The sequence below is a fragment of the Athene cunicularia genome (genome assembly GCF_003259725.1).
Source record: "Athene cunicularia isolate RWA chromosome 2 unlocalized genomic scaffold, athCun1 chr2_part1, whole genome shotgun sequence".
Taxonomy (NCBI): domain Eukaryota; kingdom Metazoa; phylum Chordata; class Aves; order Strigiformes; family Strigidae; genus Athene; species Athene cunicularia.
The window spans coordinates 48,282,122-48,293,945 of NW_020799095.1; the positions used below are offsets into that span (position 1 = coordinate 48,282,122).

At 37.4% G+C, this 11,824-nt stretch overlaps 1 protein-coding gene and 1 long non-coding RNA gene across 5 annotated transcripts in view; both read right to left on the bottom strand.

Moving 5' to 3' along the window:
- Positions 1–11,794, bottom strand: part of CTDSPL (CTD small phosphatase like) — an 82,749-nt gene extending 70,955 nt beyond the window's left edge. For all 4 annotated transcript variants that reach the window (XM_026841892.1, XM_026841890.1, XM_026841889.1 and 1 more), the window contains exon 1: positions 11,579–11,794. In XM_026841892.1, coding sequence (XP_026697693.1) covers positions 11,579–11,654 — 76 coding nt within the window. In that variant the 5' untranslated portion in view covers positions 11,655–11,794. The remainder of the gene's footprint in view (positions 1–11,578) is intronic.
- On the bottom strand, positions 36–435 carry LOC113476385. The gene is made up of 2 exons (XR_003397719.1): positions 321–435; positions 36–123 (listed from the first exon to the last, which is right to left on the bottom strand). It is a non-coding gene; the product is annotated as an uncharacterized LOC113476385 (long non-coding RNA).
- Positions 11,795–11,824: the final 30 nt, after the last annotated feature.

Below are 11,824 nucleotides of genomic sequence, written 5' to 3' on the forward strand. Positions count from 1 at the left end.
ACCTACAGCGGGACTTAAGAAATCATCTTCACAATATAAGAGCAGCATGTATTGGGCCGGCAATTACTTGAAAATAGCTTAAACACACCATCATAGATTTCTGGTTTTGTTTTCCCACCTTGACTCCAACTGGTAATTTAAAGTGGACAATAGAAATATTTTACTTCAACATTGCATATCAGCAAAGGAAAAAAAAATAAAAATCTGTAAGTATTAAAAAGTAGTAAGTGCATTTCTGTTTGCTGGAAAAAAAAAATCTTCTATCTATGGACTTTTATAATCATTTGAAGTGAATTTCAACATCTGCCTATCCATAGCACTAAGGATAAACAAAGCCTAAACTAAACAGGTATTAACTTTAACATGTTGAATATAGACTATCTCAGCATATTCTGTGATGAGTCAACCCAGCTGTATTTTACTCTTATCTTTCTTTAGTGCCCATTGAAGACACTTCCAAAACAAAACCAGTGTTACTTCTACATTTTCGTACAAGCACTACTCAAGTGCATATCCTCATACACTAACATCATACTTTCTCAGGGGGTTGGGGAGTGTGTTTTGGTACAGACTGAATGCCAGGTTACATTGCTAAAAATCATGTACTGCTATGTCCTTTTGGTCATCGTCACAAGGCTGGTTCCTTACATCCCTGCTAATCCTACTGGGATTTTTTTTGTTTGAATTTTCCTTTTGGAGGGGGGTGGCAGGGTGGATGGGTGGTTTTTTTGTTTTCTTGGGTTTAGGAGCAGAGAAGAATTATTTTTTATGTTGCAAAGCTTCAATAAATATTTTTAGATACACCATTTAGGAAGACTGCAGGTGTTACTTGAACAGAGTTTGGTGAAAGAAATACTTTTGGGTCATGGGGGAAAGAATCAGAACGTCTGGTGCAACAGGCATTCACAACCACTGTGGAAACTGTATTTAACAGAACAACAATAGTGCAAGGTCTACATTAACTTTTGCACTTCAGGGCTTAATCTAGCATATTAGTGCAAAATGAAATAGCTTAGTTTTGTTTGTTCTGTTTAGGATGGCTGCTGAAAGGACACTTTCAACTGAAATTATAAAGCAAAACTTATTCTGATCTCATCTTTTCTTGAGATATGATACTGTAGTTACTAATGCTACTCTGCATCTAATGGAAATGGTATCTTACTGATGAACCTAAAGACACCTGCTCCATAGGAATCTACTGAAGTTGTTTCTTACATCTGCAGCAGGTTTTGTCTGAAAGCTCATCATTCTCCTATTAATAATATTACAGATTTGTAACAGGAGACAGGAACAGTATCTAGTTATTAAGTTCAAAATAAACAACTGTTTGACTTAAAGGCATTGTAAAGAATCCATCATTACCAAAACAACTGAGGTAGTGACATTTTCACACTGCTCTCAGAGCTCACTTGCCTGCCAGAATGATGCTAAACTGGTAATTTATAATAAAGTGCTGCAGTAACAGTACAATGAAAATACAAGAATGAGACCTGAACAGATTGCTGTTTCAAAACTGCCAAGTTTGACTTACAGTTTTGTTCAAATTTTTATTCTTTTTCCTGTCATGACATGTTTACAAAAGAAAAAGGGGAGACAACTGTAGGGTAAGATGTTGAGCACCAACAAGTCTGAAAGACTTAACAGAAAATAAGACCCACACTATTATAATACTAACAGTGAATGCTCCTTGTAGTAATACTAGTTAGTGTGTCTAAATTGTTATCATCCTTTTCAATACAGACAGAATGAATTTGCTGGAGTGCTTCTACTTTCTTATGGGGCGGGAAAGAAAGGCATTTGAACTTCAGAGCACAGTTAGCATTAAACTGTCAGTTTTATCATGATAATCTGGAACCAGAAAGATTCCAGTATTCAGTGCACTCTAAAATTTAGAAGGACACTTCTTAGGTTTTTCTAGGTTTCGCTTTCATTCTCCATTAAACTTCACCATACTTGCTTCCTTGACATCTTTAATCTCAACAGAAGAGGGAAACTTCCAGAAAGACATGAGATTTTGAAATGTGAGGGAAAAGGAGTTCCACAACTATGTACTCACGATAAACCCGATTAAACAAATCCACTTAAAATCTCATTCCTTTGTGGATAAGCAGAGACCTCTACACAGATGCAAATTGTTTTACAGTTATGTTGTAAACCCCTTCCTTCTGGGACTTTTCAATTTATGTCAATGTGTAATTAGCAAATGAATTGTGCTGTAGATTGCATTCAGTACTCTTTTCCTTCTCTCTTTTTAATTCCCCAACTAACATAACCTCCTCCTCCCACTTCCAAAACTCTCAAATCATTTTCAGCTTACTGATTCTCAACAGAATCAGCTTCATATCATAAAAAGTCATGAGAATTGGCAACTGGCCAACAAATGACTTGGCAGAGAGAAACATCCTCCAGCACACATAACCCATCACAGGAAAACTGCTGATGAGAGTTCACGATAATTTTAAGTACAGATACTTGACACGTTCAGTTAGTCACTAGGTAAAGATATCTTCCCCTTCCTTCCCCTGCTGACTGATGACATACAGTTCAAATGCTGAAATATGATCACTACCTTTATAATATTATTTTTCCGTACCTTCATAAGATTACTTTTATTATTATAAATGAAAATTGCTGTCAGTTAATCCTGTTTAGAAATTTCCAAGTAAACTATCTTGGCAACCACATCTTCAAGGATTATGCAGGTCACCCATACGATGCATGAGCAAACGCTTCCTTTTACCCAAAGGGTCTAGGTCTATTGTATCTTTAATTCTGAAACCGTGCTGTACTGTGGAGAGAGTCCTAGCATACTTACTCTATTTTATTGGTTATTTTTCATGCACCTCCTCCCTTTAAATGCAGCAAAACATTCACTCAAGGTTTTTAACTAACTGTTACAAAGATACAAACATCTTGGCTTTAAGAACCAAAGCTGCTATACAGCAGTGATGATCCTGCATCAGACATAAAATGAAGACCTTTATCTTCCCAGGGACTTAAGAAACAGTGAGAACATATCTCCTTATAAGATAGCTCCTCTGTCATTTTGGCCAACTGAACAGGCACCAATCCATCCATGCAGTATGGTCCGGGGTTCCTCATCACTGCACCATCTCACTCCACAAACATCTACTATAGCTTCTCATACCAGAATTATTCCTGGACACTGCCACCAGTGCCAAGGGCCTCTGACTCCCTTAACCTTCAGCATCATCAGAGAACAGAGGCAGCTGTTGCAATCCAGAAACTTATGAGAAGAAAAAAAGGCAAGAAAGCAAAATATGGCAAGGGACAGAATTAAAAAAACAAAACAAACACAAAGGTCAAAGCTTCAGACCAAAAATCCCTGTAAAATACTTTCTTACAGTGTTTTCCCTGAAATACTTTGCTTTACACTGCATTCATCAAATTGTTAATGTATATCTTTAACCAATTTTAGTTTTAGTTTACAAGACGACCCATAAGGCTTTTTTTTTTTAATTTGTAAGGCTTTTGTGAAGGTTTATTGAGATCCTTTATAATCTTAAAAGTTCCTTTCTCTCCAGGTAGTAAACATCAGATCTTTCAATGTGCTTGGCTGAAGAAAATATAAGTTCTAGGAACGTGTCACCATTGACCACTTCTTTGCAGAACACTTCTAGCTGAACCATTACATGAAAAATTGCCAACTTCACAGTCCAAGCAAACCTTAGACTGCAATACAACTTCAAAACCTACACCACCATTTTGAACTTTACCAAAGCTTTCTGGTAACCATACGTACATGCATTCATGAGCAACCAACGCAAGTATGTAAATATTCAGGCAAGTATATACAAAACAGTTTTTGTGGACAAAAATAAGGAAGCAGTGCATGCAAACTGTTAACTGCATGCTCAGAACAACTCTGTACCAAATTCATACCTTAAGAAACATGCCTGGATTCTTCTATATGTGTCCATTGTAATAGCATCCATTGTGGCAGAATTTTTTTCTGACAGCTATGAAGACGGAAACTGATCCATCTACCTCAAAATGTTTTCTAGGGTTAGGTGTTTACCCCCAAGCGCTGGAGATACATGTCTCCCTCTTCCTCCCAGAGGCCAGCAGAGGAATGCTATACAACAAGGAGATGACCAAGCTTTGCAAATCATCAAATAAACAAGAAGGTTAAAATTTTACTGCTCGTTACAGCAGACAAGGAAATGGCAAGATTAGTTTTACTGCTAATTCTGCTGGGAATCCTGGAGGACAACTCAGGAAGCAAGAGAGCTGTGGGGGTAGGGGAGAGCACAGTGGTGAATAAAAATCAATACATCATTTTCTACCAAGAAAATAAGGAGGTCCTGCAACAGTAGCAGAAAACAACTGACAGAACTAGCTGACCAGTTAGTCACCAGAGATGACTTGACTTTAAACAAAACCATCAATATACAAACTGTAACTTCAGGTTGTCCTTCATTAAATACTTGTTTCCTACAAAACTGACCTGATTTTTTTTTTCATAAGCATTCTAAGAGGTTACGTACACAGTAGGATTTAACAGATCAGGCACCCTTCATTTGGGGTTGCTTTTCTGTACAAATTATGTCCTGCAGTATCTTATTTGCCCCTGTCTGTCAATCTTTAAATACACTAAGAAACATTCAGAAGACAGTAATAGTTCTTCCTTGCAAAAACAAATAAGGAAAAAATCATATTAAAAATCACTGACATACTTAAAATCCAACTCTTGGATGTATTTATTCACATTTAACTCATAATAAATTTTCTAGATAATGGAATTCTAGTTTCTAGCACAACCAATCACTTCTAATAACGGTGTTTTCTTTTTACAAATCATATTATCTTGTACAAAGAAAACAAGATGTGGCACTTTTATTCAAGCGATCATTTTGATAACATACTGAATAAAGCCTAAAAACTTTATGTAGGCCCACCCCCACACACAGAACTTTCGCTGCTCATTTGTCTAAAGCTGGTATTCCTACCGCTAATATCTATGTTACACAGTAGTAGCTGGTACTGAAAGGATTGGACTGTGTAAGACTCACTTCGATGATATTTTTTTTTTGTCCTATAGCAAACATTCTAGAAATACAAAAAAGGCCAAAATTATACCACAGTAGACCACGTGGAACATATTTTTACTCCGAACTATTTAGATGTTATGCCTTCCATATTTGTCACATCTATATCTGGTTTATGCCTTAATCTCTCCAGGTAAAAATAAAGCAAGCCCCCATCAAACTCCAGCAAAAGTAGAATTTATAGAAGATTAACGTTTCCAATGTGAAACTCTTAAAAATGTCTATAGCTACATTAAAGCATAAAAGGCATCTTTCCTCTGTGCCTGCCTGCAGCCCCTTACAGAAAAGCTCTGGAAGTTCAGCAAAGCGTTTAAACCCCCTGATACCATGTCATCCTATTTGAGCCTCCTGGTCAGGAAGATGAGCACTGAAAATACAGCTTACATCAGTATCATTCAATAGAATAGATTCATGGAGACTTCAGAGATGCTGCTGAGTGTTTTTTTTAGATTTTCCAGCCAGGTCTCCACTACTGAGAGGAATCAAACGGTATACAATCCTTACCACCAATCCAGATGTGGTCTTTAAACTTCTAAATAGGCTTGCTCATTAGCTCTATCAGCTGTTCTCTTATTTCAGCTTGGAAAATTCCTCCCCTTTTCTGGATATACTTATGAACTGGGATAAGGGAACACACACAACCACCCAACTGGGCAGACAGAGACCCACCAACTTCATCGTGAGAGTATGCACTGCCCAGGAGTGGTACGAGGATGGATGGGGTCAGAGAAGGTCGGGAGCCCATAGCAGACACTGAACCTATTTCCTCTCCCACCATCAGTCCCCATCTGGGCTCAGCAACCCTCAAGAGCCAGGACTTCATAGTAGCTCCTTCCCAGTCCTACATACATCCACATTGATCAGCTTCTCTCCCAACAAGATATATCCCCCAGGCAGGGAGAAGAAGGAGGGATAAGCCACATCTTCCCCTACTGATCCGCACAGGGGGTAAAAAACTAAGGAAGAATGTAGAGAGTTAGACTTATCTGCTTTTCCTATTTCTTACAAAAAAGGAAAATGTTAAATCTTGTGGATAGAAACACTTAAAATATGACTCAAAGCAATCCATCTGAAATACTCTGTTGGGTAGGGTTGAGTAATGGACAAAATCATTCCCCAAGTTAACATTTCCATATCCAAGATTGCCCCAAACTGGGTTTTTAATGGAAAATGTTATACTGAGCACCAACCACAGTGGCCATTTGCCAACAACTCTTCCACCCAAAATTTAGCAGAAAATGAAGGTGCACTTGCTTTTCAGAGTGAATATTTAAGATTCAACATATAAAAATTGCAGGCTAGAGCTAATTTGCAACCATTTTCATATTTGAATGATGACTTTTACAAGATAGTAAAACTCACAAATTGTTTCATAACAGAAAAATAAGCTTCCCACGGTTAAATCTATCTACTACGCAAACAGGAGCAATGTCTGTCACCAACACTGACCAAATAACTGTTTAATTTCTCTTAGCTTTCACTTTCTCAGCATTTTATTTTTGTATCCCTTTAAAGGAACTCCATTATCCAGAGTTAATGTTCAGATTAAATTCTGAAAGATGAAGCATCGATCACACTGCATTTTACCGATTATCTCAGAAAATGCTATTTGCATTTCTGAATACTGAATTTACAAAATGTAGGTCAACTTTGGTTTTTTAAAGGCATGTTAAACTTCTGAACACTTTAGTTAAATCACTGCATTGAAACAAATATGAATTTGAGATGACATGCACTATAAAGAAATGATAATGCTGCAGTTTACGGACACGGACTGAATATTAGATATTCATGCAAATTATCATTCACATTACTGTCAGTACACTTCAGGTTGTTAACTGCTACCCTAAATCAAATCTTGGGTTACTACAGGTTACTACAGTCTCCCGGGAACATAACACCTACTGTACAGTTCTCTAGTTTCATATAACAACTATGTCATTAGTTAATGATTTAAAATTTTACCCTCTGCAAGCAACTCGCATTCCAATGTAGTGCTGGAGTGGTTTCCACATCCATTTTTTTTAAATGCTACTTGAAAGTTAAAATTCTTAAGTTATCATTATAAAAATTTGTTGAAACAATGCCTCGGGAACACTAACTCATCTTCAAAGGTTTGAGTACTCTGAATCCTGATGATATAATAGCAAAAAAGAATATTCTAAATATATTCATATATTTTCAAAATGCTTTTTACTGAAGACAACTAAAGACACTTATTTTGGTTTTTAACTTGAGCTCTTAAGAACTTGTTATTTTAAATGATAATGAATACTGGTCTCGTTGCTGTTTTTTCCAATATTATTTGAAAGAAAGGAAGGCAAAAAAAATCTGCCTGTTTGCAAAAACATCCTCAGGGAATTACACTGTTCACTAAAAAAAAAAAAAAAAATAAAAAAAATAATGGCCTAGGTTCCACTGTGGACTTCTTTCAAATAACTTACTGCAGAAGAAAATACACTTCTGTAGGGACACTAAAATATTCAGTTACTCTAAATAACTGAAAATAGATGCTCAGCTGACAGGCAAATTTTATAGAAGTCAGGGAAGATGGATCTGAAGAGAGAAAACACAACACCACAGCCTAAAGGATTTGGTACCCGAAGGAGGACTGGACTATTATTACACTACTAATTAACCTGGCACATGGAAACAGCCCAAACTTTGCATCTCTTAGTAAGGATCAAATAAAAGCATGTAGGTAAAAAAAGGGAAATTCACTTCTTTGGACTAAATGCCTATTACCCATCTGTGACCACTCTCTCTACATTACACTCAGTACAAAGACTTGTCAGCACTGCACTGTTTTCTATAGATTTTTCTGTATAGATTTTACGTTAGAGGTCACTGTTCAACTAATAAATAAGAATTAATACTTCCCTTATAAAAGAAACAGTTAATTTTATTTGTAGAATGGATTATACAGAAATTCAGATTTTCAGTTTTTCTTTGTAGTTATTTACATTTTTTCTTAGTTGCTCACATTTATTACTGATACAACCCCTTCTCACGTCTCCTTCTTAATTTCAAGTCTTGTTAATGCTTCCAATTTCCAAAAGCGTCAAATGACCACAACATAAAATATTTCTGTGAAGAACTACTATTTTTGTTACTTACAGGAAATTAAATTCTCCATTAATCTAGTGCTCAAATATTTTTAACCACCTGTTTCATGTCCAATTGGGAGAACATAAGCTTCTACTTCCCAGAAACAATTTAACGAGACAAATAGGGACCAAAATCCTCCAGGAGCATGAACACCATAGGCATTTCAGAACAAACATTACAGTAATAATAAAATACGATTGTAGCAACTTTCTATGCTCAGCTTTCATTTTGACAGACAACTAAATACAGTGCACCACCATGTGGCAACATGTTAGGGAATGGTTCATGTACCGAGATCTGTTTCCACCTTCAAAATTTTTTACTATTTGTTAAAAATAAATGTGGACAGTTCCATCTTAGTATTAATAAGCTCCTGTGTAACAAGTTTTCACAGCTTCACTTATACCAAAAGCTAATTTTTAATACATCTGAGTTAGCAAGAAAAGATCTAGATATTTTTATTTGTAAAGCATATTATTTACCGAAAACCTAACCGCCCCACAACCAAAGAATGGCTCTGTTTCTTGCCAATCACACTCCCCTGCAGAAGAGAAATTGGGCATGAGCATATACTGCACATCAAGCCCCTTTTAAAACAGAAATACATTTAAAAAAAAAAAAATAAAAATCAAGCTACATGCTGCACTCATGGCTGATTAAAAGCTTCAAAAAAATCTTGGAAAAAAAATCAAAACACTTGAAGGTATACACATGCATTATTTAGCAGTTGCTCAGCTACTGTAAAACTGCTTCTCTGCAGCTTAACAAGAAGAAATAATTTGGGTTTTTTTCCATGGTAAATACCAACAGAAGGTCCCCAAAACCCGAAGAAAACCCTGACTCCCAGAGCCACTACATGCCACTTAGTACCCTGGAACATATTTCTGCAGTCAAATGCTAAACTCAGAGGAAAAAGCAGGTTTTCATTAAACTGGACAGCCTTTGCTCACACAGTACTGTGCTGTTGTAATTCACTGTTATTACAAAAACTCAGAAGATAGGCTCAGATTTCTTGTACTCTTTAAATAAAGAGTTAGTTCATTATGCCTTAACATATTTGTTAGCCATTTTGTACCAATACATTCAGTTCAACTGGAATGAGCAGTGAAGACTCACTCGAAACATCAGCCTCCCACTGAGAACCTATCTGTATTAACCATCTCAGCTTCAGGCTCTCTTGTAGCTCACCGGACCTAAAGGCTTTGCTAAAACTGTTAAGGAATCTAACAGAAAATTAGGTGACGCGATATGCAACCACGCAAGGAAGGTTGGTCGCACAACGGGTTTTCACAAGCTCTGTACCTCAAGCAGTGGGAAAACCTGTAGTGGAAGAGGTAGGAGCAAGCAGCACCCTCCTCCCAAAGCAGAGGATGGACAGACCCACAATTCTCTTTCTGCAAAAGTTGCTCTGGCGCGATTTGAGAGTCTCACCACAGAGCACATACTCGATCCAAAGCATGCACCTGAACCACATTAAAAAAAAAAACAAACCAAAAACCCACACAGAAAAAACATTAATCCAAGTCCTGTATTAAGATCATGGTGAAGTTCCCTCTTGTCTCAAACTCCAACTACCCTTCTTTCACTCTCCCCCAGTCCACTCTCGCTAACACGCAGCCCGAAGAGTCCCTGCTATGCAATTAAGACCATTGCGATTTTCTGCCAAAACCAAACCAATAGCAAGAACACAATGCACATTATGCAAGTTACTGCACAGTTATGCAAGTTATATGCATATTTTTGCTATGCAGTGTAGCTCACTGTACCAAAGACTCTGAAGACAATTATTTGATGTGGATTCTTACTCTTATTTTGAACTGTTAAATTTTCCTCTACTTGTCCCAACTGGCTTTTTTACACTAAAATTTCAACTAGCTCCTAACAATATTAATGAAGCTCTTCCAGTACGTACAATTATATAGACCATTAAGACCCCAACAACATCTGATCATGGTATCATGTAAGTCTACTCCAAACCAGGACTTAGAGGAGATGTCATAGGCAGAGCAAAAGCAACTTACTTACTGTAGATACCCCATGCTCAACATTACCAAAACAGAGGAAAACGTTAGAAATCTTTAGAGACAAACAAGGCCTCATTATGCAAGTATCACTTCACAGGCGATAGGTGTTTAAGAGTTAGGTGAGCACTCCTATACTGAACAAAAACGTAATTTTTTATGTTTTACAACTTGACGTCTTCTTTTTTAACTCTACCTCCACGCTTCTGCAGTCAGCACTGGTGAGATAACAGAGATTTCACGTATAGCCTTTCATTGGAAAGTAAGAGGGAGCAACTTCTCCAATGAATCAAGATGAGCCACACAATATTGGAAGATTTCTGGATACTAAAGGTATCAATTTTAGGGGGAGATATATCAATCTACCATTTTCTGAAGACCAATCGGAGGTCTGTTACAATACCTATTAGGCATCATCGCCACACACTTTATTTCTAATTTCTGTCCTTTCTCCCTTTTCTACCAGCACTGCCTGTAACAAGGCATAAACTCGACATCCAAATAACTTCCAAAATCTGTAAGAATCACACACAACTCCCCAGAACTTGAACCCTGTCACTTACCCATCCCCTTCTCATCGCCAACTGCAAGGACAAAACCACTTACAACCCAAGATGCCTCTGAGCTTCCAAAAGTAAACGAGGTTAAGGGCAATCATCATCACCTAGACTTCTGAGGAGCAGCAGCTCCTCCGGCCAAGCTGAATTCCTCTTATTTTGGAGTAAAATGTAACAAGTATGATGGCTTATGCAAAGCAACAACTACTTATCTCCAGAGTATAATAGAGCCTGCTCTTAGAAGCAGCCCATGTTTCTTCCTGAGACACACAAGTATGCTCCAACAACAAACCTGAAAGCTACAGATTCTTAAATGTTAGTTATGAAGAAATAGAGGACAGCAGAGGGTAATCAGGAAACCTTTCCTTGCAAAAAATTTGGGGAAAAAATTTTAAAACTTTCAGCAGAGACTCCAAAACCTTCCAACACATCCAGTACAGGTATCCCCTCCCTGAAGCAGGGTACTAACTGCATAGTGACTACGTTACGAAGTTACCTCATCGACCCTCAAGGAGCAAAAGTATTTTATTTAACTAACTGCTGATTAATGTTAATATTTAAATACTGTAACAAGTTCTCAGCTGTATTCAGCAAGTAGTTTCAGCGCCCTTCATGCAAATACTTTCATCCCACAAAAAAAAAAAAAAACCAAACCAACCCAACAAGCCCTCCTCTATTCCCAGCAGCCTAGAGAGACGATTATACGGTCGCTGAAGAATGCAAGTTGTTACTACGTGCATTTTTAAGCAGTGATTTCCAGAAAAAAAAAAAACACAACACCAAAACAACAAACAAACATGAAGAAAGAGAGAAGGCAGCTCACCTTTATCCTGAGTGCAGGACAGGATCTCCTCCTCTTTGGGGTTAGTCACCTGGGTGATAATGGACGGGTTGTCCATGGAAACAGAGTGAGATTCCACCTGGCTATTTCCCTCCCAGAGGCAGGCTTGTGTGCGGGGGGGATTTGTTTGTTTGTTTAAAAATCAATATGCTGATTTGTATTTAAAAAAGAAAAAAAAAAACAAACAACAAAAAACCACAACTCCTCCAGTAGCGAAGCCAAGCTGGG